This window comes from Triturus cristatus, chromosome 9, assembly GCF_964204655.1.
Source record: "Triturus cristatus chromosome 9, aTriCri1.1, whole genome shotgun sequence".
Lineage (NCBI taxonomy): Eukaryota > Metazoa > Chordata > Amphibia > Caudata > Salamandridae > Triturus > Triturus cristatus.
The window spans coordinates 951,806,502-951,832,923 of record NC_140592.1 but is presented as its reverse complement, the minus strand read 5'-3'; the positions used below and the strand labels follow the sequence as shown (position 1 = coordinate 951,832,923).

The 26,422-nt window shown below is 44.7% G+C and overlaps 1 protein-coding gene across 1 annotated transcript in view; it reads right to left on the bottom strand.

Moving 5' to 3' along the window:
* The window catches only part of EML5 (EMAP like 5), a 1,456,757-nt gene that overhangs the window by 833,935 nt on the left and 596,400 nt on the right, over positions 1 to 26,422 (bottom strand). The window contains exon 7 of the mRNA XM_085626574.1: positions 1,319 to 1,520. Coding sequence (XP_085482700.1) covers positions 1,319 to 1,520 — 202 coding nt within the window. The remainder of the gene's footprint in view (positions 1 to 1,318; positions 1,521 to 26,422) is intronic.

Genomic DNA, 26,422 nt, shown 5'->3' with positions numbered 1-26,422 from the left:
GTGTAAACTCCTGCCTACCGCCACAGAACTCGACAATGGCCATCCTCCAGTCCATCTCGTCAATGTGTGGCCTCCACAAACTCTGGAAAGTCTTCAGTATTTCAAAAATCTCCAGAGAAACTCCCTTGAGATAGAGGTACTATTTTCCTGCAGAACCAGACCTCCAAAACAGCGAAGAACGACCCCCTGCCAGCTCCCTGGCACGACCAACGTCTCAGAGTGCCAGCCAAAAGGTACATGTGCTCTGGAGGTTCAGCTCAGCCTCTGCACCATGTCTTCAGGCCCCAGGGCCCACCGGAGCGGAAAGGCACCAATACCCGGGGTACCTGACCCCTAGCTGCAAAAACCTCGAAAAACCAGAGTGAGGCAGACTCCAACTCTACAGTGAGGCAGCACCTAACGAGGGACATCAGGAGTCCGGAGAACCACTTCAGCAGTGGCCCGGCAGTTCCAGAATGATCACTCCAATGTGGCTGCCATGACCGCGAGGTGCTTCTTTGCACCCCATTGCCCAGTTGCACATCTTAACTGCACCTCAGCCCGCCCGACCAGCACATCGTCAAACCAGCTGTGCTCCAGTGACTCCAAAGCCCTTGCGACCTCTAGCCTTCCTTGAGAGCCCTCAGACTTGCCTGCAAGTCCCCCTTTGCTTTTGCAGGTGGCACCCTGTCCACATAGCGTGCCAGCTAGAAAGTCCCCTTATTACTTGCTCCTGGTGAAATCCAGAGAGCTTCAGAGAACTTGGACTAGGAAATTTGGACCTTGGCCCCCCGAACCTTCCGATACTAAATGGTGAACCACTAAAGTAAGTGAATTGCACTGATTTCCCAAATGCCTTTTTCCTTCCATGTATTGTGCGTAATTGAGCACAACTGATTAATACATTTACTGTGATTTTCTTCTATTGCAAAAAGTACTTATCTTGTACCCAAAGTTCTTGGTCTGAATATTTATATAAAAAGTACTATTTTTCTAATTCTGTCTCAACTTTGTTCATTGAGCGTGTGCATCATTTATTGCCTCTGTGAGTACAACAAATGCTTAGCACTACCCTCTGATAAGCCTTACTGCTCACCGCCTCTACCACAAAACAAAAGCGTTAGTATTATCTTCTTTTGCCTCTGTAAACCAATAAGGGTCTGCCTGACCTCTCTGCACAGTGTACCCCTTTGTGGTGCACTATATAAAGAGGTGGGATTCCTACAGACACCCTCAACATACATTGTTTAAAAAGCGCAGTCAACATATGGCAGCAACTGTCATTTTTGCCTTGGAGCTGCGACAGTAAATACATAGAGATTTTTTGCAATTTTCTTACCTGACTGATCGGTCATCACTTCCAGTCATGGCCAGTGGCTTATTCGGGTGCACAGCTAGGGCCCACAGCTCCCCTTCACAGTGCCCCTGCATAATTAGAAAAGGTTTGTTGCGCTCATGCACCACAATCTCAAAGATTTCGCTATCTTGTGTGCCAACTAGAATATGGTCTCCTCGCCAGCAAACGCTCCTCACAGATAAACCTAATAAAATACAAGAAAATGAATAGAGGTATAAGCAATAGAAATCAAGTTTTACAAGCATTCAGCAAAGCAATGTACATGACAAAAGCTCAAAATACAGAAAAACCTTTATGCTTTGACTAAAAAGCACTAGGTAATGTTAAATTTTTTCTACTACCAAAACATTAGACTTGTATTTTACAGAACACATATATGGAGACCAAGGGAGTTAGGGCCAACAACCAATGACATGAAACATCTCTTGGGATACCCTGCAAAACAGCTATCGTGCGGAAATTTCTGGGATCGATCCAGGGGTTTGTGAACGCTGGGGTGTGTGCGACATGTGGGTCCCCTGGGCAACAGCAACGACCAAGGTGGATCTGCAAGACAGGGACACAAGACTCTTCAGAGGATGCCAAAATCACCCAAGATGGTGGCTGACTGTAGCTGAAGGAACCTGAATTCTGGGCAGGCCAGATGGGGACGAGGTGAACAACTGGGGCTCTGCATCGACAAAGAACTGGACATGTCACAGCGAGATGGTTAATAGAGCAGAAGGTCGCTGCAGGCCCAGCTTGTCCCTGTTTTATGGGGGCGTGGGGCTAGCACTGCATAACAGGTGCCTGTGGACTGCCAGCGCTAGTGCTCAAGACTGGCTTCCTTTGCAAAATATCCCAGATCTGACATTGGGGTTACAAAGGCAGGATACCACACACACATAAGGGAACCCTACCGGAAAACCAAAGGAGGGACTCTGATGCCGCTCACTCACTAATATGATGAGTCTGCAGCCAGTGACCTGTACTCTCTGAATCTCTGCATGGCCCGTATGATTGGCAGGACTGGGGTCAGGCCCAAGAACGGAATGCTGAGATTTTCACCATAATTTAATGGAAGGATCGTGTGGCACTTCAGGACAGGTGTACTAAAAGCAGCATGTTGGCAGCGACTGTCTGAAAACTCGGACATGATCTATCCATCACTGGGCTCCTCACCAAGCACTGCTGCTGATAACTGAAACAGCAGTGAAAATCTAGCCCCCACTTTATGGGAAAAATAAGAATGCTGCAGCCATGGAACAAAACCAGGGACAGAAAGCTGAATCCTATAAACACAATCCTGATATGTAGGTGGCAAAAGAAGACAACAGCACAGTGTCCAAAGAGCATCAGATAAACTCGATGAAATAGTGTGGAGAACTGCCACTATGAGGGAGGCTCTGGAGCATAATTGATGTGGTGGAGATCGATCCATATCTACTCCGAGAAGACCAGGGAAAAGAATCTGAAAGGTTTGAGAACACTAAGCTCTCTCTGAAAGACTGACAAACAGTAGCAGAGTTGCTACTGAAGCAAATTTTGGACCTCACCAATAGGGTCCACCTTCTTGAGTATTGAGCAGAGGACTCTGACAGCTGGTCTAGGAGGAATAACATTCAGGCGGTGGGCATGCCCTAGAACACGTAGCATAATTAAAGAGGCAATTTAATAGACTTCATGGAGCGGATGCTGGCAAGCTCAGAAGCTCCTCAGTTCAAGGCCTCTCCTCTATACCGGTGGTGGTCTAACTGTTATACTACCTTGTGTTCAAAATATTTTATAGAATTTTTGTTCAAATACAACTAAAAGATAGACAGCACATAAAATATTATGATTAAGCAATAATACCTAAATAACATTGTATATCGTAAGCAAAATCATAGAAAAAGTTATCTTAGGTAATGAGAAAATACATAATCAAAAAATACCAAAAGGGAGGATAGAAGGAGGGGGAGGGAAGGTACAAATATACCAATTGACGTAGCAAATGCAAACAGAGCTACTATATGCCATTATAAAACTAATCATATTAAGTACAAATCTGAATTAAAATTATTCATACTTTAAAATTATTCATACAACTGTTGTACTACCTTGACCGAGACAATATCTTGACGAAAACAAGAAAAGCCGACCACTTCATTATTTACAACAGCAAGGACAAGATTTCCCTTTAACTAGCATCAGAATGGGTGGGTGACAGAGTAATGGAAGACTACACTGGACAAGCAGTACTGAACTAATTGACACCATAGGTCAACACAAACTCAGAGGCTACAGTAATACAGGCAGAAATTAAAGCGGTGGTGAAGGCCATGGCAGGAGTGAAACTCCTGGGCCCGATTGCCTTACAGGAGAGTTCTACTTTACCTGCATATTCTTGCATCAAAACGGTCTGAAAATATATATGTGTTGGATCATCACAGGGGAGCACTGTCACATATAACCAATGAGGCCATCATAGTGTATTTCTAGAAATCCAGAAGGGATATGACAAATTAAGCATCGTACCATCCTCTAGGGATGCTAAATGTGGATTATAAAATCCTAATTAAAGTAGTAGGGAACAGGCTCCTTTCACATCTCCCCTTTATTTTACACTCTGTTTAGAGCGGATTCACACAAGGATGGAACACTATAAAAAATATAAGTAAATTCTGATGTGTTTTACAGCACAGATGAACTTCCGTAAAAAATGCTGCAGTCCCAGTAATTGAAAAAGAAAAAGATTTTCACAAACTGGACTGGAAATTCATCCAGACATTATTTCAGGCGATGGGCCTAGACCCCACATTTGTGATGTGGATTGAACTGCTATATTCTGGCCTCCCTTCCAAAGTCGGTACTGGACAGGTAACCTCGCAGCAATACACAAAGGTGAAGTGGGACTAGACAGGCTTGCCCCTTGTCAGCTCTGACTTTTTCATTAGCAATAGAACCACTTGCTTACATGCTATGCCATACACGCAGGCAGAGAGGCATCAACCAAGGGAGGGACATACAGGTGATGTCCTTATACACTAATGATATGTTGCTATGTCTGAAAGACGCACACAGACAATGGCAGCTTGGATCCGTTCAACAAATTCTTTGCAAGGAATAGTAACTGGGTGAAATCTTGTCTATTTTTGATCCATCCAGAAATGAAAGAAAATGTATGTTGCCTATATTCTGCAAGGCCATTGGATGGGAGCTGGTCACATTTTGATATTTAGGGGTACTGATCAAATTTACTGATTGAAATTCTAGCGGAACTCAGGGGCAACATCACATTCTGAAAGTCATTGCTACTGTTGATGAGAATAGCCTTACCAAAAATGATTGCCCTCCCACACTTACTATACCACTTTACCAATTTACTTTACTTGCATATCCGCCCATAAGGTTGTTCTGTGAGCTTGATAGCATGCTTGTGGAAATGGGCACAGATGGGCACTCAAGAACGTGAAACTACCCTTGTGACAGGTGGGTTAGGCACTCTGCAGTGGCACTATTTCAATGGGTTGCGAAATGGCTTGGGAGTCAATGGAAGGTGGAATAAGAATGCAGGCAGGTAGACTCTTGCTGGTTGAATATGGAAGCTCTTATGGAATCGACAGTCTTGACGAGATACTCGTTGAAATTGCTAAAGACCCTTAGATGTTGCTGGACTTGCCTTTTGGCTGGGACTCACTCGACTAAACTTATACCCTGGGCATTCCCTGATAGGAGCTCACAGGGCATGCTTGGGTGGAAATCTGACACTCTGGGAAGAAGCAGGGCTCAAGCTGGTGGCTGATTTGTAAGAGTGTGGTCATTTTCGATTGCTTCAGGACTTAGTTAATGTTTTTGTTCTTCCAGGTATTCAATCGCTAACCCATATTTACTTAACAGGGACACTAAAAAGAACCTAGACAGAAGGGGTGGCAGAGCCTTCCACACATACAAGACCTAAATTATTATTTATGTTGGGGCACAGGAGCAAACAGCACCGATTTTCTACACAGTCATATTGAATGTATTAAATGCTCTCTGGCTGAATTGCACAAGAAGTGAACAACTGATCTGGGCAAGGAAATCGATGACAAGACTTAATATTCATAGCGAACAGGATCTACACTCTAGAAGATAAATAAATGCTACCCAGGGAGAAATGTGCCATGGCCAGATGTAGAGTTTAAGTTGCTAGGTTTTATCACATGGTATGGGAAAGTTCTGGGCTAACCAGATACCGAAAAGATGTCACAAGAACTTTGCCAGAGATAATGGAGGTATTTTATGGGCCTAGTACTGTTGCTAGTCACGCAGTGAATAGTGAATACATGGAAGCCTACAGTGGAACCACATTCCTCAAATTAGAGCCTCTTGATGTGGGCTTCTCTGGAGGGCATAGTGCTAAAGATGGAGGTTCAACGAACAGAAAGCCAGATACAGTTGATCATGAAATGAGATCATAAAAGTCATAACAAACCCAGAGAAAAAAGATAGCAAAGAGTAAGCATGGGCAAACATCAGGGGTGCGCATACTGGGCGATTGGTACTTCTCCCAGGACACACAAGAAACACATTAGAAAATGCTCCCCTCCCAACCATCTGAATGCATGGCAGCTGAACAGTGTTAGGTGTGGCTTACTGCAGAGCCGGATGGCAGACTATTGCCCGCTGGAGAACTTGGCAAAAAGAGTTGACATAACACATTAATATATGCATTGTTTGCACCAGTGGGGCTTGAAAGAGGACCCGTAAGGACAAGCAAACAGACACGCTTCGGATATCTCTCACAGTGAATGCCAAACTTGAATACTGGACAGAGTTCGAAAAGTTGTACGGATAAGGTGTTTATTTCCTTATTGTAGGCTACACCTGCTATTCTGAGATTGTTTTGTGGGGATGTGGTGAGGTGGGACGCACTCTTTGCAACCCATTTACTAGACACAAACCTCATTTTGCTTACCATCGAAATGCTGCATGTTGCACCCCAAAAGCCCTTTTGGATATCTGCCAAGCACATCACCAGTGGCCAGAGGCAGAGGCATGATTTTTGAAGAGTACGTCAATCTGTAAAACCCTTTTCTTTTATCAGGATAGGACGAGGAGAGGGACAGTGACAATGGAATACCGTGACACTGTATTTATTTCTCTACCACAATATTTTTAAATCAATGTTACTATTTTGTGGATGAAATCCCAAAACATGTTTTATCTCTAGAACTAGAACTCAATACAAGCCCTACTGTTTTGACCTCTGTTGGCCATCTTATGCTACCTACCTTTAGTGCCCTTTTGTGTTAGATCTTCTCAATTCTCACTAGTTCCCAGATTGTTTAAACATCATAATCCTCTAAATGATCGCACTGACAGAAGTTGACCATAACAATCACAAACATATGCCAGGTTACTTACACGTATGCAATATTCTTAGAACTATTTAAAGAAGAAATACCTATCACGTAGGAAGGCACAGTCGAAGAAGGGCACATATTTTATCAGTGCCCATCAGCTGTGCCCCAGCGCTCACCTCCTGACTTTGCATTCTGACAGAAAGCATATAAAGACCAAGAAAGGGACACACTACTAGCAACAAAAGATATTAAAAAGAAAAAAGTTAGGGGCGTGGCTTGCGCGCCGCTGCGAGATGGCGGATCGCGCTTGAGCTCCGTAAAGAGCGAGGGCCGACGAAGACATTGCTGCCGCTGAGGAATGCCCCGCTCAGCGCAGAGGATGATATCTTGCCTGTGAAGCTGCCGTGTGCGCTACGAGGGAGTTTTCTGGTGGTGGGAAGTGGCCAGAGTCCATATATCGGCATTTTAAGGTGGCGCTCCATGGTTTCACGAGCGGCCGCCATTTTGTTTCTGCTCTGAGGGAGTTTTACTCTCGCCTCCACACGACGACGCTACTGGGACTATCCTGTCAGGAATGGAGTCATACAGGAACTGGTGACATTTTTTCACTTTTTTGTGCTTATTTTGTTTTTTTTTTTTCTTCCGCCTATTGCAGTGCTGCCCACTGTGAGAACATTTTGAGGTTTCTGCTAATATACTATTCGTCAGACGCACTGCCACTTCCTTATGTGAGGCTTCTTTGCTCTATGCTTGATATTGGTTGTTTTCGAAGTCGGTGTGTGCCTACTTGCTCCTGCAGCACATGTTATTTCTTTTTTTTGTGAGGTGGTTTTTTTTTTCCTGACCGTGATCGCCTGCCATATTCATTGCTCGGCTCTTTTTGCTGCAAGTGCGTTAGTCCTTCCTGCTCGTTTTTCCTATCGCACATTAAGGGTTTTACAGCCCCTGACATTTCTTGCTCTTACTCTATCTGAAGAGGTGTATTTTGTTCCTGTTTAGGTGGTTTGCCCTATGGCTGAGAATATGGCCCCTTCACCGAATGCTAAAGACGTTAAGGACTCTAAAGCATCTCTTAAGAGGTCTAAACAGGTATCCCCCACACCTGAGTCTGCTCCAAAAGACACTAATTCTACCCTTGAGTCCATCCTGACGCGCCTTAATGAGGTCTATGAAATTGCGCAGTCTACTAAGACTAACACAGATTTACTGCAGGTGGAGGTGTTAGCCATCAGGAATGATTTCAAGGCCCTTTCCCTTCGTGTTTCAGGTACAGAAGCACGGATTAGTGGCGCAGAGGATACCATGCAAAAGCACTCTAGATCTCTCACGCAGATAGAGCGTTCCATGGCAGCATTGAGGAAAGACCTCACTGAACAAGAGGATCGTAATCGCAGATCCAATCTGCGTATTTTTGGTCTTCCAGAGGATGTTGAGAAAGATGCATCTTCCATGATTGAGTTTCTTTATCAATGGATTCCTTCTACACTACAAATTTCTTTCCAAAGAGATTTTGAACTGGAACGTGCACACCATGTTCCCACCTTTCGACCCAAGTCGGCTACGCAACCGAGAGCGATAATTTTTAAGCCACTGCGTCATCAGCATACAGAACAAATTTTGGCTCATATGCGGAAGGTTAGAGCTGTTTCTTGAAATGGCCATCGTATATCAATTTCTCAAGACTTTGCCAGAGACACGGTGATAAGGAGGAAGGGCTTTCTTAATCTCCGGAAGCGTTTATCTGACATGAATATCCCCTTCTCCTTTGCTGGCCCTTCCAAATTCCGCATTACTTTCAAAGGTCGTGTCAGAATTTTTGACGAACCTGCTGATTTGGCCTCGTTTTTGGATAATCAGATGGAGTTGCAGATGGATCTTCAAACGGTGGCTTCACATGTTCCTGGTTCTTCTGGCACCTGATGCGGTTATACATACTGCATTGTTTTTCTTCTTTGTCAGATCTATTAAGTCTAGTTGCTTCTAGATCTGTGCGGTGGTTTTTATGTCCATTGGTTTTGATGTGTTTTTTGTCGTCTCTTGGTGCTCCCTTGTTATCGTTATGGTGTAATGGTCTTTATTGTTGTTAGTTTTATTGTATAAACCTTTCAATTTTTTGTGGTAGCATCTCTTGATGGCTTGACTTCACTCCTGTTCGCGTGTCGTCCTGTTACTCCTTGCCTCCCCAGTTTGTCTCTCGACGTATTAGGTCCTGGTCATTTTCTTATCTCGTTGTATGACTTCGGTATGTGCGTCGTTTTTTTATGTGAAATTTGGTTTATCTTATCCTTTTGTGGTCGGTCTTTTTGCCTCATGGTTGTCTCTTGTTATCCCGTATTTATGGAGTAGGCCATTGTTTTTTCCTTTGCTTTATCAACGTGTTGCTATATTGCTTGTCTATATGTTTTAATCATATATGTTTACTAGCTGTTTATTTATGGCTATATTTAGAGTCACTAAGTGTCGTCTATATAGTTGCTAGTTATACCTACTTTATTGATTTTTCACTGAGTGGTTTGTTTACAATGTGTTATTAATTATCTTTTTCGAGTAGATTAGTTTTTTATAGATGCTTTGTACTTGATAGAGTTATGCCTCTTTTACCTACATGTTCACTTACTTAGGCAAGCGTACCTTATTCTGCCAATTTGTGTGTATATGGCTTTATCTACTCATGGTCAGTTATCTATAAGCTTGTATATAGACTTTACATATTTATATATAGTATTAGTTCTCTTATTTAGCTGCTATAGGGATTCATTGATTGTTATATTGATAGGATACTATATACCGTTTTTTATTATGTTTCACTTATTTTTCCCATAATGTATCATATAGTATGCTTTAGAATGTATTTCTTCTTTTCTCTTCATTATGTTCCTTTTTCTCTTTATGGAGTCCGCTTTGGTCTGGCTCCACCTAATAGTAATGTTACCTTTTAGTTCACTCTCCACCAGCTCTTATTGCTTGCACTTGTTTTCTTTTTCTCTCTTTCCTGCTCTTACCGTTCTCTATGATTCATTTTAGTTGGTACCTATATATTAACTTGGTCAAACGTGTTGCCTTTATAGTCTCTCATTTCGCTTTGTTTTCCAAAATGTTATAATTAATTCCAGTTCTTAGCTCTTAGATAGTTTTTCTTTTAAACATGTATAATCAGTTATGTACTGTTCTGGGGCTTTTTATGCTGGTGTTTTTATTCCTCTTGTTGGCCCCTCGCTCTTTTTCCCATGTACCCCCTTGTATGAATTTGGTCTTTTTCAGACCTGCCGTATGGGCCCTTCTCTCTCTCTTTCTGTGTATTTTCTTGCTTTCTTTTTCCTCTTCTTTCCTTTTTTCTCTTCGGATTTCCTCTTTGGTCTCACCCTGTTTTGTGTTGGCTTTTGATGTCTGCTGGTTGGCTCTCCTGCTTGTTGCACTTCATTTGTCATATATGAAATATCTTTTTTTCCTGATAATGGTTCTATGTCTGGAATAAATATACTTTCCCTTAATGTTAAAGGGTTAAATCACCCAGTTAAAAGGTCAAAGATTTTGGACTACTGTAAATCTCTTTCTTCGGATCTCGTCCTTTTTCAGGAGACAAAGCTCTCTGCCAAGGAGGCGTTGTTTCTGAAGAAAGAGTGGGTCTTTGATGTTGCTTGTTCAGATGCTTGTGGTAAAAGAAATGGGGTAGTTACCTTAGTTTCTAAACACTCTGGATTATCTATCGTTTCCTCTGAACAGGATACAGAGGGACGTTGGTTACTATCTAAGGTGTCCAATGGTAATGCTGACCTATTTGTCATGAATATTTATGCCCCCAACAAGGATGAACCATCCTTTTGGAATGCGATCACCAAAAAGCTCAATGATACACCTCACTCTGGTAATCTTATTGTAGGTGGTGACTTTAACTTGCCAATGGATCCCATCTTGGATAGGAATTCTGCCTTTAACTTTCGTCCCCCTAAAGCACACAAACAAATGATTAATATGTGCTCTCTTACCCATCTTCAGGATGTTTGGCGTCTTCATAATCCCACTGGTAGTGACTTCTCCTTTTTTTCTTCCCCTCATTCGTCCTTTTCACGCATTGATTATCTTTTGGTTCACTCTTCTCTGGTTCAATCTTCTTCTTCTCCGCTTATTCACCCTATTTTAATTTCTGACCATGCCGCAGTGACCTTTACTCTTACGTCCTTTGTCCCTAGGGCACGTGCTCGTTCGTGGAGACTAAACACAGAAATTTTACATGATGAGTCCTTGGTGCGAGAGTTTTCCAACGACATTGAGACTTTTTTTATTGAGAATGTTGGGTCAGTCAGTTCCCCTGTTGTTCTCTGGGACTCTTTTAAATGTACTTTCCGTGGTCAGGTCATTAAATGTATGTCAAGGAGAAACGCAGCCATTAAAAAGGAACTCACGGACTTAGCAGATGAGATCAAACGTCAGGAATCCCTTTTTCGACATTCTCAGGATAAGACCTGCCTCCAAGCTATTAAGAATTTAAAGTATTCGTACAATACTATAGTCACTAAGAGAGCTCATATTGGCCTGCAGGCTCAGAAATCTAAGAGACTGCTGTTAAAAAATTGTGCGGGCAAGATTCTTGCAGCCACTTTAAAGTTTCAGGAATCTTCTTGTAATACTTTCCAAATTCCTTCTATTACTGACCAGCTTGGTAAGAAAAAATTTCAAACTGCAGAAATTCTTGAGGTTTTCCGCGATTTTTATAATAATTTATATACCCCGTCTGCTCAAGCTTCTTTTGAACAATGTCAGGAGTTCTTGAAGTCGGTTCCTTTGAAAGTTATTTCGGAGGAAGATAATCACTCATTAAATTGTCCGATTACTTCTGATGAAATCAATTCCGCGATTAAAGCTACTCGGTCTGGTAAAGCTCCTGGTCCTGACGGATATCCTATTGCGTTTTATAAAACCTTTATTCCCATGCTTGTCCCGAAACTCCAATCCGTTTTTGATGCTTTTATTAAGGATGGTTCTGTGTCTGGTTCCGCGGCTGATGCTACTATTGTAGTTATCCCCAAAGAAGGGAAGGATCACGCAGATCCCAAAAATTTTCGTCCCATTTCCCTTCTTAACATGGAAGCTAAGATCTTTGCTAAAATCTTAGCTAAACGCTTAGAGTCCTTTATTCCTCAATTGGTTCATCCCTCCCAAACAGGTTTCGTAAAGGGGCGTCTTGCACGTGATAATATTCGTACTTTTTATCATATTCTTGGTGCCGCTAAACGATCTAATCTTCCGGCGGCGGCCTTGGCCCTTGACGCTGAAAAGGCCTTTGATAAGGTCTCTTGGCCTTTCTTAAGAGCTGTTCTATGTGCACATAATCTTGGTGATTCCTTTATTCGTATGGTTATGTCTCTTTACTCCCGTCCTAGGGCTAACATACGGGTGAATGGTGCTACGTCTTCCTTTTTTAACCTTTGTCAGGGCACTAGACAAGGGTGTCCTTTGTCCCCTCTCTTATTTTTGTTGTCCATTGATCCTCTCCTCAGATTGATTGACTCGCATCCAGATATTAAGGGGTTCTCTTTTGGGTCTCAGCAGATTAAAACAGCTGCATATGCAGATGACGTTCTCATTTTTTCTGATGATATTGCACTGGCCATCCCTGCTATTTCGGATACGATTTCTCTTTTTTCAAAAGTTTCAGGATACACTCTGAACAAAGATAAGACAGAGATGTTTCCTCTAAGGGCCTCATGTAGGTAGCGAAATACCGGTCGGTAACGGCCGATTTTCGGTAAATATGCCGTTACCGACCGGTATTCAGACAAGTGAGATGTAGGAGTCCAAAAACCACTTTTCGGTAAATATGAGGCGGTAAATACCGATTCATGTTTACCGAATACATAATTAACGAATCGGTAAATATGAAGTGGTAAATATGAAGTGGTAAAAATTTAAAATGACATGTAGGAGCAGGCGGTAATTAAGAAATCCAGGAAAATCGGTAAATAAGAGTCGGTAATTAACACGGATTGAAAGCAGGTGGTAACCATCAACAATGCACATAAGCAATCCCAAAATGCAACAGCGTGGACAACATGGCCGCCATGTACGTCATTGCAAGGCGCCTACGTCTACAGGCAGCAGGACTGAGGGTGTGGCGACGGGAGGAACAAATCTACAGACAGCGCATCACACTATTACAGCTGACTGATGCAGAGATACATGAGAGGTACAGGCTACACCCCGAAACCATCATGGACCTGATAAGGGACCTGCACCCACTCCTGGACCAGCCAACAAGAAGGGCGCACGCCATACCACCACATGTGCAGGTGCTCTGCAGCCTACATCTACTGGCATCCGGCAGTTATCAGGTGGTGATAGCTGCGGTGGGTGGGGTATCCCAGAGTTGCCTGTCCCGTTTCTTCAGGAAGTTCCTGGATGCCATGATGCAGAGAATGCACCACTACATAAGCTTCCCAAACACACAGGCTGCACTGCAGAAAACAAAAACAGACTTTTATCACATGGCACAGTTCCCCCATGTCATCGGCTGTATTGATGGTACACACATCCCAATCTGTCCACCAGCTGATACAGAGCACATCTACAGGAACAGGAAGTCCACCCACTCCATCAATGTGCAGGTGATCTGTGATGCAGGGAACATCATCACAGATATTGTTGCAAAGTTTCCTGGGAGCACCCACGACTCTTACATCTTCCAGAATAGTGGGATCTACACACGACTGAGTGCCGGCGAATTCGGAGAGGGATACCTGCTGGGTAAGTAACAGTGACGCCCCTTGAAACCTGCAAATCAGAGTGTATAGAGGCATGTAACTGATGGTTCCCTCTTACTCATCCAGGCGACAGTGCATATGCATGCCGTTCATTCATCCTCACTCCCTACCTACACCCAGCAACCCAGAGTGAGAGACGATACAACGTGGCCCACAAAACAACACGCAATGTGGTGGAGCGCACGTTTGGACTACTGAAGAGCAGGTTCCGCTGCCTCCACAAGAGCGGAGGCGCACGCCAGTACAAACCCATCACCTGCTGCAAGATTATTGCCACTTGTGCAATGCTGCACAACCTTGCCACGAAAAAAGGTACAGATGTGGAACTAACATATTTTGAGGACAACGAGGATGAGTCAGGCCAGCCAGAGGGCAGCGCAGCTAGAGTGCCAACTGCAATCGATGGGAGAGAGAGACGGGCAGAGATCACATGCAACTATTTCTGAGTAAGTGAGGGGACACAGCGAGTTGTGAGAAGTCATGACGTAGTTTAATGTGGCACCACGCCATGAACACATGAACAGGCCAATCTGGCAATATACCATCTATACAAGGAGTATGTCCAGGGTTACGTCACCCAATGGGAAGTGGCTAAGCAGGGCCACATCAATGTTTGCGCATACGCGCTGCAGTGGTGGATTGCACGGCCTGTGCATCCTCACTAGAGCCAACCCCAAGCCGCCTGCTGCTCCTGCGTGCTTCTGGGACGGGGGGTGTGATGCTGCTGCTGGTGTCGATGCGCTCCGCAGCATCCCCTGCAGCAGTTGTCGACGCCTGACTAGTCAATAGCACCCCTAGTGCACTTGTCACCTGCACCATCCCCCGAGACAGGTCGCTGCAGCACTGTGTTAGGCCCTCCTGCATCGTCACAGAGCGCCGGCAAAGTAGGGAAGTCGCAGTTGCCAGACGGTTGAGTGCCCTGCTGGTAGTGTCCCTTCTCTGGCGTTCCCGGCGCCGTGCTTCGATGTCAGCATCTAATTTGCTGCACAACTGCTGGATTGACTGGGACATGTCCCGAATGCCCGCAGCCATGCCGCCAATGTTTGTGTCCATGTTGACTAAGCTTGTCTTCATCACCCGCATGTGCCTCTGGACTGACATAACTGCCTTTGATTGCAGGCGCTGTTGCTTCAACATTTGGCCCTCGAGCCCCAAGAAGACACCATGGCCGTCAGTGGGTGCTGGTGGACTCTGGACACGCGACCTGCGGCGCCCTCTTGCTCCCGTCTGTGCTGCCTGTGAGGTGTGGGGCACAGTGGGATGGCTCCCTTCCTGGTGCCCGGTGCGGTCTTCTGGGCCCATGCTGTCGTCTGACGAGGTGTCGAAGGCTCGTAGCCTGGCTGCTGGACGCCTCCTCATTCTCACACCTGCAAGCGGAGATGTGGCCGGTGATTCGAACATGAGTGGCGATGCTGGCTGTGGTTGTGGTGATGCTGGCTCTCGGTGAGGTGATGCTGGCTCTGTGTGCGGCGAGGCTGGCTGTGTTGGTGGTGCGGCTGCCAGTGGGCCTGCTCCCTGGTCTGAACTCGTGCTGGCTAGAGGTGATTTTTGTGGCAGGTGTGCCGTCTCCCCTGCAGCATGCCCTGTACTGCATGATGTCACATCTGTGGACAGAAAAACAACATTGGCTCAGTGTCCCCGAAGGGCTGCATTGCAAGCGTCACAATAAATCATTTCACATTCCAATCTGTCCTCTGTCTCCTTGTGCCTCGAGTGCGTGACATGCCCTGTTGCCCTGTGACATTTACGTCATGGTTAGTGTTGCCCTGACTACATCTCCCGGAATGCATTGCCTGTCTGCACTGACACGTGTGGACTGCAGTGTGATTCTCGTTTCACAATGGGGGATGTGGGATAGGGGTAGGGGGGGCTACATTGCTGTGTTTTCGTCTTACCTTGGTGTGTTGCGGCTCTGGCAGAGCTGTCGGCGTCCCCAAGACCCACGACGCTCTCTTGCTCGATTGTGGCCGCCACCAGCTCCTCCAGTTCGGTGAGGGCAGGTGCCCTGTTGGTTCCACCTCCGGTCTGGCTGGCCTCCTTCTGGATGTCGCCCATCTTCCTCTTGGTCACAATCCTCAGGTCATACCAGCGCTTTTTGAGGACCTCAATGTCCCTGTGGGTCACTCCCACAGCATTGACCTGCGCCTGGATGGCCAGCCATATGTTGCGCTTTTCGGCCTCAGGCACTTGCAGGGATTGCCTCCCAAACAGCTTCTGGTGCTGCTTCACCACCTCCTCCACCAGCACCTGGAGTTCCTTGGGGCTGAATTTGAGCTTCCTCCTCCTTTCCCCTCCGTCTTTCTGTGTTCTCTGGCTGGACATGCTGTTCGTTTCCCGCTCGCACATGCAACTGCTCCCTGCCTCTCCTCTGCACTCCAAGCCTCTCCAGGGACGGCTAATTATGTACACCTGCCTGGGTGTGGCCACGTCGGCTAATTGTGTACACCTGCCTGGGTGTGGGCAGTTCCTGGTTGGGTGGGCTGTCGTTGCACAGGATTAGCTGTTTCGTCAAGTCATGTGCTGTTATTTACCGAATCCGTACATACCGATTCGGTATTTTCCGATTCGGTGGATACCACCTCGGTCTTTTCCGAATCGGTAGATACCACCTCGGTATTTTCCGATTCGGTAATTATCACCTCGGTATTTACCGATTCGGTGAATTCCGATTCGTATTTACCGAATGTTACCGAATCGGTAACTGTTACCGAATTTTTACCTACATATAACTTACCGATTCTAATTTACCGATTCGGTACGGCTCGGTATTTAAGAACCGGTAAAATTTATTTACCTACATGAGGCCCTAAATGCTTACTGCTTCTCCTCTCAAATGGGTTCGGCGGGCTTTAAATGGCAATCTAAACAGCTAAAATATCTGGGTATCTATTTTTGTTCCACTCTGTATGCTACGGCTACTTATAATGAATCCCAAACTATTCTTAAGGTGAGACGTCTTTTAGAAAATTGGTCTCCGAAGCATATTTCTTGGTGGGGCCGAATGCAGACTCTTAAAATGATGATCACTCCTATTATTAATTTTGTTTCCTCTATGCTTCCAGTAAGGCTTTCTGATTCCTTCTTTCATGAACTTGATGTGCTTACTTCTAAATTTTTATGGAATGATAGAAGGGCTAGGATTGCTTATAAATTTTTACGGAAATCTTATGATATGGGTGGCTGTAATTTTCCTGATTGGGGGAAGTATCAAACTGCTTTTCTGGCGTCCCAGGGGGCCCTTTGGTTTTCTTCTCCATCTATTCCTGTTCCAGCATGGTTGACAATAGAACAGGAACTGGCCTCCCCACTGCCGACTGCATCTTTTTTAACCACGAACACCCTCTCTATTCCATTCTCTCGCTCTATTATTTTAGACACTATTGCTGCGGTTCGTAAGGTTGATAAGAGAGTAGCAATTCCACTGCATAAAACTAGATGGTCGTCTATTTGGTGCAATTCTAAAATCAAAATTAATATTGACCCTGAGTTGATGTCTTACTGGGCTGGGAAAGGTGTCTCACTTGTTAAACATCTCTATGATTCCAACAATGACCCTTCCCCTTTCTCATCCCTTGCTCAACAATTCTCTTTATCTAATTTAGATTTTTATACTTTTATACTTTTCTTAAGATTAAGGTTGCACTTGCTAAAGTACACCTTCATCCTTCTTCCCCTATGATTACGCTTTTTCAGCTATGGATCAGGACTGGTCATGTTGCGTCTCGGATTTATAAATTTTTATCGTCCTCTACACTCCCTTCCCAAACTGTCACACAGCAAAAATGGTTACATCATTTTGATCATAGTGTTACTGCTCATCTCTCTTCTGATACCTGGCAAGATATTGGTAAATTTTCTCTTCGTAACAAAATTGCCCCCTCTCTAATACAGTCTAAGTTTTTTTCTATTAATCTTCTTCACTGGACTCCCATTCGTCTGTATTCACTTAATCTCAAAGAGGACAATTTGTGCTGGAGTTGTGGGCTTCTACCAGGCGATTTTCAACATATGTTCCTTGATTGTTCCCTTCTCCAACCCTTTTGGGATTTAGTTCACAAACACCTCATGCTCATCTTTAACCTCAAATTCCAACTGTCTTTTCCATTAATTCTTTTGGGTCCGTTGGCGGCCCCAGTTCCTCTGCCTTTAGATCCCATGGAGTTACAGTTGCTGGACCTCTTATTAACTATTGCAGTCAAAGTAATTCTCATGGAGTGGAAATCCTTTTCGTCCGTCTCTTACCATACTTGGTGGGCTTGGGTTTCCTTTCTACGAAGTGCTCATACGTCAGTTGATCATGCTCATCTATCCCCTTCTATTTCTTCTGGTGTTTGGAAAGCCTTAGAGTCATACATGGAGTTGGCCTCTGAAGGGCTGGTGGAGCAATATCCCTTTGATTTGTCTGGTTAGTGTTGTCTTGTGTGTCGGGTGAATCCTCTGGAAATCCTTTCCTCTTTCTTTTCTTCTCTCTGTCTCTCTTTTTCTTTCCTGCTCTTTTTCCTACTCTCTCCGTCTTTTCTTTCTTCCTCTCTTCTCTTTCCTCTTCTCCCTAGTTTGCCATCTGTGGGTGATACTTTTGATAAGTATCTTTGCCAGATATCATTGTGGGTCGTCCCTCCTTAAGTAATTTATTTATCTGAAATCTGCGGATTAATGAATGACAATGATCTGTTTTCCTATTATTTAATTTCATTTTAATGTATTTATTACCTTTGTCCGTTATCAATTGTATCACTCTTGCTTGTATCTTAGGTTTCATATTTGCGTCTTTAAAATAATAAAATTCTTTTGAAATGAAAAAAAAGAAAAAAGTTTAGCTGATGACAACCCCCCAGAAACAGCTCAGAATCTATGTCAGCGATCGCTCCACGTAGGCAGTGGTTTGGTCACTTCAGAAGTAGGCCTGGGCGGTGAACTTCGTGGAATTTGCGGAGTTTTCTGCACGGAGCTCGCGGAGTGCAGAAAACTCCGCTTTGCAATGTGCAGCGGAGTTTTTTCCCTGCTCGCGATCAGTAAGTTCGTGAGCTGCCGCTTGGGTAGAATTTCTACCCGAGCAGCAGGAATACCAGCACAAACTGCAATTCGCACTGCACTATGCCACTTGCAGAAATTCGCGGAGTTTTTTTGCAACTTCGCGGAGTTCCACATAGCAATACTCTACAAACTACGCCCAGGCCTAGAGAATCCGCAATTTTACCCTGAGATAGCTGCAGAATCTTGCACGGTAAGCCATTGGCAGCCTGTAACTACACGTCAGGGATTGGCTATGTAAGAAGCGAGAATCTACTGTCATCATTAAAGCGGAAATGCATGCTGTACAAGGATCTTTTATATATAATGTATTTGGGCAGTGATTACTTGTAAATGGTGCAAGACCAACTGGTGTGTTAGCAATAAAATACAGTGATATCATGAATAGAATATTAAATAAAGTATCAAAATAAAGTATAACAGTATACATGTTTAATATGTTTAAAATATTAAATAAAGCATAACATAAAATCCTGACTAAATGACGTTATGCCATCCCACATCAAATAACCAATGATACTTAACGCATGCCTGTACTGTTATCGCAACCAAAGCAGATTTGCTTCTAGATTTCCGTAAACAAAAACATTTACAATTACTTACTGTAGAGTTCTAATTTCTGTTTTTTGTGGCAGAAAATGCGACATTAACTGCCAGTTTGTTATTCCAATTTGCATTCCAAACAATGACTAACCACCAAAAGGTTGGCCCTCATTTCAAATTGTGCGTGAACCAACCGCCCAAGGGTCATAACCCACCTGAGATTACCGATGCCTTGGGGAACAGTAATTCTAACACATGGTATTTCGAGTTGTGAACCTGGGAATGGAGAATAACCAAACACGTTAGTGTTTGTTCTATGGTTCAAGCATGCATTTCCCTCGTTTAAGGCCAAAGTTTTTGATATGTTTTGCTGGTAACATTACAATTCACATCATGAGCAGATTATAATGTGGTAAATACTGGGCTGTAAAACTGTACAAGCATTGGCAAAGCCAATATGTCTCACCTATGCAAGAGCTATTGGCTTTGCCAATGAGTTTTAGCCATGTTGTACACCAGCGTGGCTGCTGTTTAGCTTGGCTATAAGTTGTTGTAAGTATGCAGAGGAGTGGTGTGGAGTGGAGTGGCGTATAGTGGAGTAGAGTGGAGTGGTGTGGGGAATAGTAGAGTGGTGTGGAGGGTTGAGGAGATGCGCAGAGTTGAGTGTTGTGGAGTGTCGTAAGGTTGATTGTCGTACATTAGACTAGAGTGTCATGAAGTAGAGTGAAGTGTCGTACTGTGTTGTAGAATATAGCAGAGTGTTGTAGAGTAGAGTGTTGTAGAGTATAGCAAAGTGTTGTAGAGTAGAGTGTTGTACATTACAGTAGAGTGTCAGAGTAGAGTGCCGTAGAGTAGAGTGCCGTAGAGAGTCGCGGTGTAGAGTGGAATGGTGTAGAGTGGAGTCCATTGAGTGTTGTAGAGTGGCATTGAGTGGGGAATGTAAAGGGGAGTAGTGTGTCATAGGGTAGGGTGGAGTAGACTGGAGTGGCGTAAACTAGCACAGAGAGAATTGAGTAGAGTGAAGTAGAGTGTCGTACAGCAGCATAAAGTGGAGAAAAGTGCCAGAGTGGACGGGCGTAGAGACGAGTGGAGTAGAGTGTCGTAGAGTGAAGTGGCATGAAGTGGAGGAGTAGAGTGCTGTAGAGCAGAGTGGCATAGAGTGGAGTAGAGTGTAGTGAAGTGGTGCAGAGTGCTGTAGAGCAGAGTGTCATTGTTAGATCTAGAATCCTTGGCGTGGTTTCCTCTATCTTTTTGCCTCTACCTCCAGTATTTTTGACAGTGTGCTAGACTTCGATCTTGCTGGTTTATGTTCTCTGGGGACTTTACCACTGCTGATCAGTGTTAAAGTGCAAGTGCTCCCTGTGTAGATTGGAGTTCAGATTGGTTCTCCATGATGGGCATATTTGGTTTACTGGTAAGTCCCTAGTAAAGTGCACTATGTGAGCCCAGGGCTTGTAAATCAAATCCTACTAGGGGTCCTGCGGCACTGGTTGTGCCACCCACATGAATAGCCCTGTAAATTTGTCTCAGGCCTGCCATTGTAGTGTCTCTGAGTGCGGTTTTAAAATGGCATGTCGACCTGGCAAGTGTACCCACTTGCCAGGACCTGACCTTCACTTTAACTATATGTAAAGCACCCCTAAGGTAGGCCCACTGTACTCCCATGGGCAGAGTGCAGCGTATGTGAAAGGTAGGACATGAACTGGTGTGTTTTACATGTACTGATAGTGAAATACTGCCAATTTAGTTTTTCACTATTGCAAGGACTAGTTCTCCCATAGGCTATCATTGGAGCTGCCTTGTTACGTTTTACTAGTGTAACATTCAATTGGGAACAGCTAGAGATTTGGACTTTGGGCTTTCTGGGCTCAGAATTTAAAATCACATCTTTTAGTAAAGGTGGTTTTTAAATTGTGGTTGGAAAATGCCACTTTTAGAATTGTTAGATTTTGTGGCACTTTGCATTTCATTTATTTTTTAGGCCAAGCACTTGCGTGGGTTAACAAGGAGGGGGGTTACGGGAGAATTTGGGAAGAGCAAATGTTGTTGACATTATGATTTATGTGTATTAAGCACATTGTGATTTTGAATTTCTTTTTATGTATTTTTTTGCTAATGTGAGCACCCACGAGTTGGGCTAAGGAGGGAAATTATGGGGATATATTAGAATGTTTTTTGTTGAGAACGCTATTCTAAGCATGTTGTTTATGAACCTTTTTCTGATTTATTACAGTACCCCTGACGAAGAACTAAAAAGTTCGAAATGCATTGGGTTATTTTACTGTGTTGGCTCGAAGGAAGGTTGACAGCACGGGTCTATGTTTAAGCTTGGATTGGCAGCATACAGCATTTGAAAATGCAGAATAAAGCATTCTATCTCAACCCAACGGTCTCTGGAGCGATCTTATAAACATGGGATACATGGATTACTTGATAGCTATATATTTGCGGATTACTGTGGATTACTTTGTTTAATAGTGAAAAAATGTGGTTTGCTTCAAGGGGAAAAGTTCCTCACTCTAGCTGTAGCAGCTGTGGGCGCCAGTGTCGCCCTCTTGGCAGTATCAATGATCTGCTGTGTTGGGACAGTCACAGCGCTGTTTTTGCACGCATTACTTGGCAGCCAAAGCAAAATGTAAACCATCCATCAAGGGAAGGTGTGCACTCGCTCCTCTACACTTACTTTTAGAAAGTGGGCATTTTCTTGTTTAACCATCCTGTGCCCCTGCCTGCCTGTGGAATCAAGGTCTCGTTTAGATTGACAGGGGCCTGTTTGTGCATTCACTCTAGACCACGGTTACTCATAGTACGGCCTGCGGGCCGCCAGCGGCCCGGCAAGCCTTCCTTGGCGGCCCGCGGACCTTGCAGACATCCTACCTGTGTTGTAAAAAAAAAAAGAATTTGCAAACACTGCCGGGTGCAGCAGCCCGGACTCTGAGACTCTGCTCTGTGGGGCCGGGGGATTCCAGTGATTGTCAAAGTGGAGATGCAGGGGCCTAAGAGGTGAAATACAACAAAGCTTTATTAACATGTAAATGGTCTTTTAAAGACCTGTGAAGTTCTCGGGTGCGGCTGTGTGTGCGCGCTGGGAAGCTGTCTCTGCCCGGGCTGAGGGCTGACACACACACAGGGGGTGAGATGACAGAGGGTGATGGAGGGAGGGAGAAGAAAACAGAGGGTGACAGAGAGAGGGAGACAGGGAGGTGGAGATGGAGGGAGGGAGACGAAGGGGGAGAGAGACAGAGGGAGAGGGAGGGAGACGAAGGGGGAGAGAGACAGAGGGAGAGGGACAGAGAGAGAGAGAGAGATAGAGAGGGACGGAGAGAGGGAGAGGGAGGGAGGGAGGGGGAGAGGGAGGGAGGGGGAGAAGGGGAGAGGGGGAGAGGGGGAGAGGGGGAGAGGGGGAGAGGGGGAGAGGGGGAGAGGGGGAGAGGGAGAGAGGGGGAGAGGGGGAGAGGGAGAGAGGGAGAGAGGGAGAGAGGGAGAGAGGGAGAGAGGGAGAGAGGGAGAGAGGGAGAGAGGGAGAGGGAGAGATGTGTGTATGCCGGGTCTGGTGGCTCAGTGGACGAAGGCGTCTGCTGCAGGGACCTGTGTTCAACGTCATGGTCACAATTATTTTTTGCTTTAGCCCTGCCCCTCCCCCTCTGACCCCGCCCCCACCGGTGCGGCCCTCGGCCATGAACCACACTGTAAATTTGGCCCCCCGAGAGAAAGTTTGTGAGTACCCATGCTCTAGACAATCACAGAACGAGAGTTGAGGTGTGCCCTGCATATCCTGATGGCCACCACCAGGCTGATGGGCCTTCCTAAGCTAGAGTGGTGGGAGGACCTGTCACCTGTACCTTAATAGGGCTGTGCCTGACCTCTCACAATGCTGTCTCTGCTGCCATGGAGTGTGTCTGGAGCCAAGCCCAGGCAGGACAAGTACGTGTGCACTACAAAGACAATCCTTAGAAGAATGCCTACTTCATAGGCCAAAAGGGGTATAAGTATTGGACCTAAAACCCCAGACTTTTAGAACACTTCTGGATCAAGAGGAACCTCTGCCAAGGAGAGGAGCTGAAGAGCTGTGTGGAGGAGTACTGCCCCTTTGCTGTGTGTTGCTTTGCTAGGTTGGCCTGCAGTTGCTGCTTTTGCTTTGGAGAGGGAATGGACTGGACTTTGCTTTGCATCCTGCTTGTGAAGTTTCTCCAAGGACTTGTGTGTGCTTGCCTCCTGCTGGAAGTCTCAGGCCATCAATGACTTTATCTGCAGCATCCCTGAACTCCACTGTTGGGAGTCCTGACCTGCCTTGTGGTGACAACTCCAGTTTTGGGCCCTTGGAGGTTGTTCCTGCTGCAAAGACATGGTTAAAACCAGCAAAAGCAATGCTTTGCCCTTCCAGCGCCTGTTTTCACGACACAGCACCACTGTGCAGGAGAAAGTTCCACACACCGCCGCTGTGCAGCTAAAGGAGTCAATGCAGCACCTGTCAGCGGCTGAAGAAATCACCGCAGCCTCAGGTCAGCGCACTGTGTCTCTGAAGTCTGAGACCCCTACACTGACTCTGACGCAGGCACTGCTGTGTGGCTGAAATAATCTACGCATCGTGGCATTGTTGCTGAAGAAAGCGACACAGCCTGTTTGTTGCCGCCGCAACAACGTCCAACGCATCCGGATTTCCACGCATCGCACCTGTGCACCAAGTTTTTCCAAAGCATCACCCGTATACCGTAATCGCCTTGGATTTCTACACATTGCTTCCCCCTACAGTCTAGATTAGATGCAACACTTCTCCTGCGTGTAGCAGAACTGACACATTGCCTCCCTGTGGACTCAGGAACCAACACATTGTTGTGTTTTCTGAAGCTTCCCTCCGCTGCTGCTGTTTTGCCTTGTGGATTTTGACGCATCTGCATAAAATCACTGCATCCATAGAGTTCTATGGACAGAATTGCTTGAAACCTTTTAAAAATCATAAATTGAGTTTTGTATGTTGAATTTTGTCGATTTGGTCTTGTTTGGTTGAGATAAAGATAACTTTATTTTTCTAAACTGATGTGGTGTCCATTTTTTGTTATTCTCAATGGGTCACTGTGTACGTTATGCACAAATACTTTAAACATTGCCCCTGAGATAGGACTGACTGATCCTGCCAAGCTATCAAGGGGGTGAGCAGGGTTTATCTTGGGTGTGTAATGGAGTGGAGTGTCAGAGAGTGGAGTGAGGTAGAGTGGAGTAGAGTGGCATAGAATGGAGTAAAGTGGCCTAGAGTTAAGTGGCATAGAGTGGTGTAGAGTGTCATAGAGTGGAGTGTCACAGAGTGGAGTAAAGTGTTGCTGAGTGGAGTGGCTTAGACTGTATTGCTCTGTAGTGGAGTAGATTGGAGTGGCGTAGAGTGGAGCAAAATGTCAGAGTCGAGTTGCACAGCGTGGAGTAAAGTGGTGTGGAGTTTAGTAGAGTGGAGCCGCAAAGAGTGGCGTAGCGTGGAGTGGTGTAAAGGGGAGTGTCATAGACTGGAGTGGTGTGAAGGGGCATAGACTGTCACAGAGTGAAGTGTCAGAGTAGAGTAGATTGTCAGAGTGAAGTGGCGTAGAGTGTTGTAAATTGGAGTGTCATAGAGAAGAGTGGAGGGGCATAGATTGGCGTAGAGTAGAGCGGCATAGAGTAGAGTGGCATGAGGTAGCATAGAGTGGCATGGAGTGGTGTACAATGGAATAGAGTGGAGTAGAGTAGCATTGAGTCGAGTGGTGTAGAGTGGAGTGTACATGCTGTGGTAGTGGTATTGTGCCATTACATACAACACATTTTCTATTGGAATAATCGTTGAAATAACCATTACATTTGCACTGACATACTGTTTTACTGATAGAACTATGCAGCACACAAACAATAAAGTGTGGTAATGGCATCACTTAGTGTATTGATTTGGTTTGATTGTATTAAAATATTTGTTCCCAACACTTCAGAATTACCAACAATATGCTTCATTTGTGCTTTCCTAATTCTGAATTCTGATATTTTCTGAAATATTTGCACAGTTCACTTACAGACATTTAAATGCGGTTGTGTGCTGGAAAAAAAGCCTTTCCTTTCACACCCCAGATTGTCAGATAAATCCTCTCACTTTGAAGTCAGAGAAAGAAAAATTAACACCAAGCTCACAGAAAGGCACAGCCTGACAATTGACCTATGTCTTTAAATGCACAGCAAATGTGACAAGATAAGAACAAAAAAAAAAAGGCCTGTTTACAGAAAATTAGCACTCGTGGAAAAATACACCACGGGCGGGACAAAGACATGCTGGACAACCTAAGACAAATGAAGTCAGTAAACAGAAAGAAATCAAATGTGAGTTACAAACCACAAAGCCAATGGTAAGCAATGGGTAGAATGCATTCTTAGGTCAGCTTTCAGAATGTCCACAAGAAGTCTTGCTGCGCTATCTGATAGGCTTTGACCTAAAATGGACCAGACACATGGATGAAAAGGCTGATTCAGAATCATACATCTCTTTCTGTAACTGTTAGAAGAAGAATTCCCTTTCAAACATTCTAAGGCGCAGAAAAAACCCAAGATGAATCCGCCAAATCAGACAATGAACAAAATGTGATTCTGAAAAATATAATTATAGAATTAGGAATGTAGGAATATTTCACCATGGTTCTACAAGAAAGAACCTGGAGTAATAGTTCTGGATTATTACTGATAATAATGCCTCTCCAGTCACTGACGAATTCAGTCACTCAGCCAACATACATAAAATCTGTTACGCATTAATGCACACACTTATCCACCCACTGATACAGTGTTGCATTCAGTCATTTACCCACTTACCCATCTGCAATAAAACAGACACACAAGCATATGGAAGACAATTAAAAGAATAAAAGCAAAAGAAAACAAAAAACGGATCCACCGAAATTTAGTAGCCATTCGCTTGCAATACAAAAATAAATTGAACATAGTAGCGGGCAGACTGAGTGTTTGCAGAATATCATTGCTTCAAACTTCCAATATGGTTGCCCAGTAGAAGCAAGGTGTTGGCCATCTTGGCAGCAGAAAAACAATGATACACTGCAATGCCAAGATGGCCGCTCAGTAGATGTCGCACTAGGGGGCCATTTTTGAATGCCTAAGTTTAAAGTGACAGACAGGAGAGGGCTGGTCTAAAGTCCACCTATGTAGGTATATGTATGTAGATTATTTATTTCAAGGGCCTCACAATTACACCTGCCAGGCCGTCTCAAGACGGTCTAGCAAGTATTATCACAGTGCAAATCTTCTATGCTCAAGGTTTGTCAAAGGAAGTAACTAACACCAAAATCATTGCTTACTATAGCAATCTGCGATACTCCAAGAAAAAACGCCTATATACAGACATAAACACAGTGTGACATCAATTCACCCTTAGAGACCTATGGTTTTTTTAACATATGATTTTCACAATAAATAAGTCAAGCCTAATG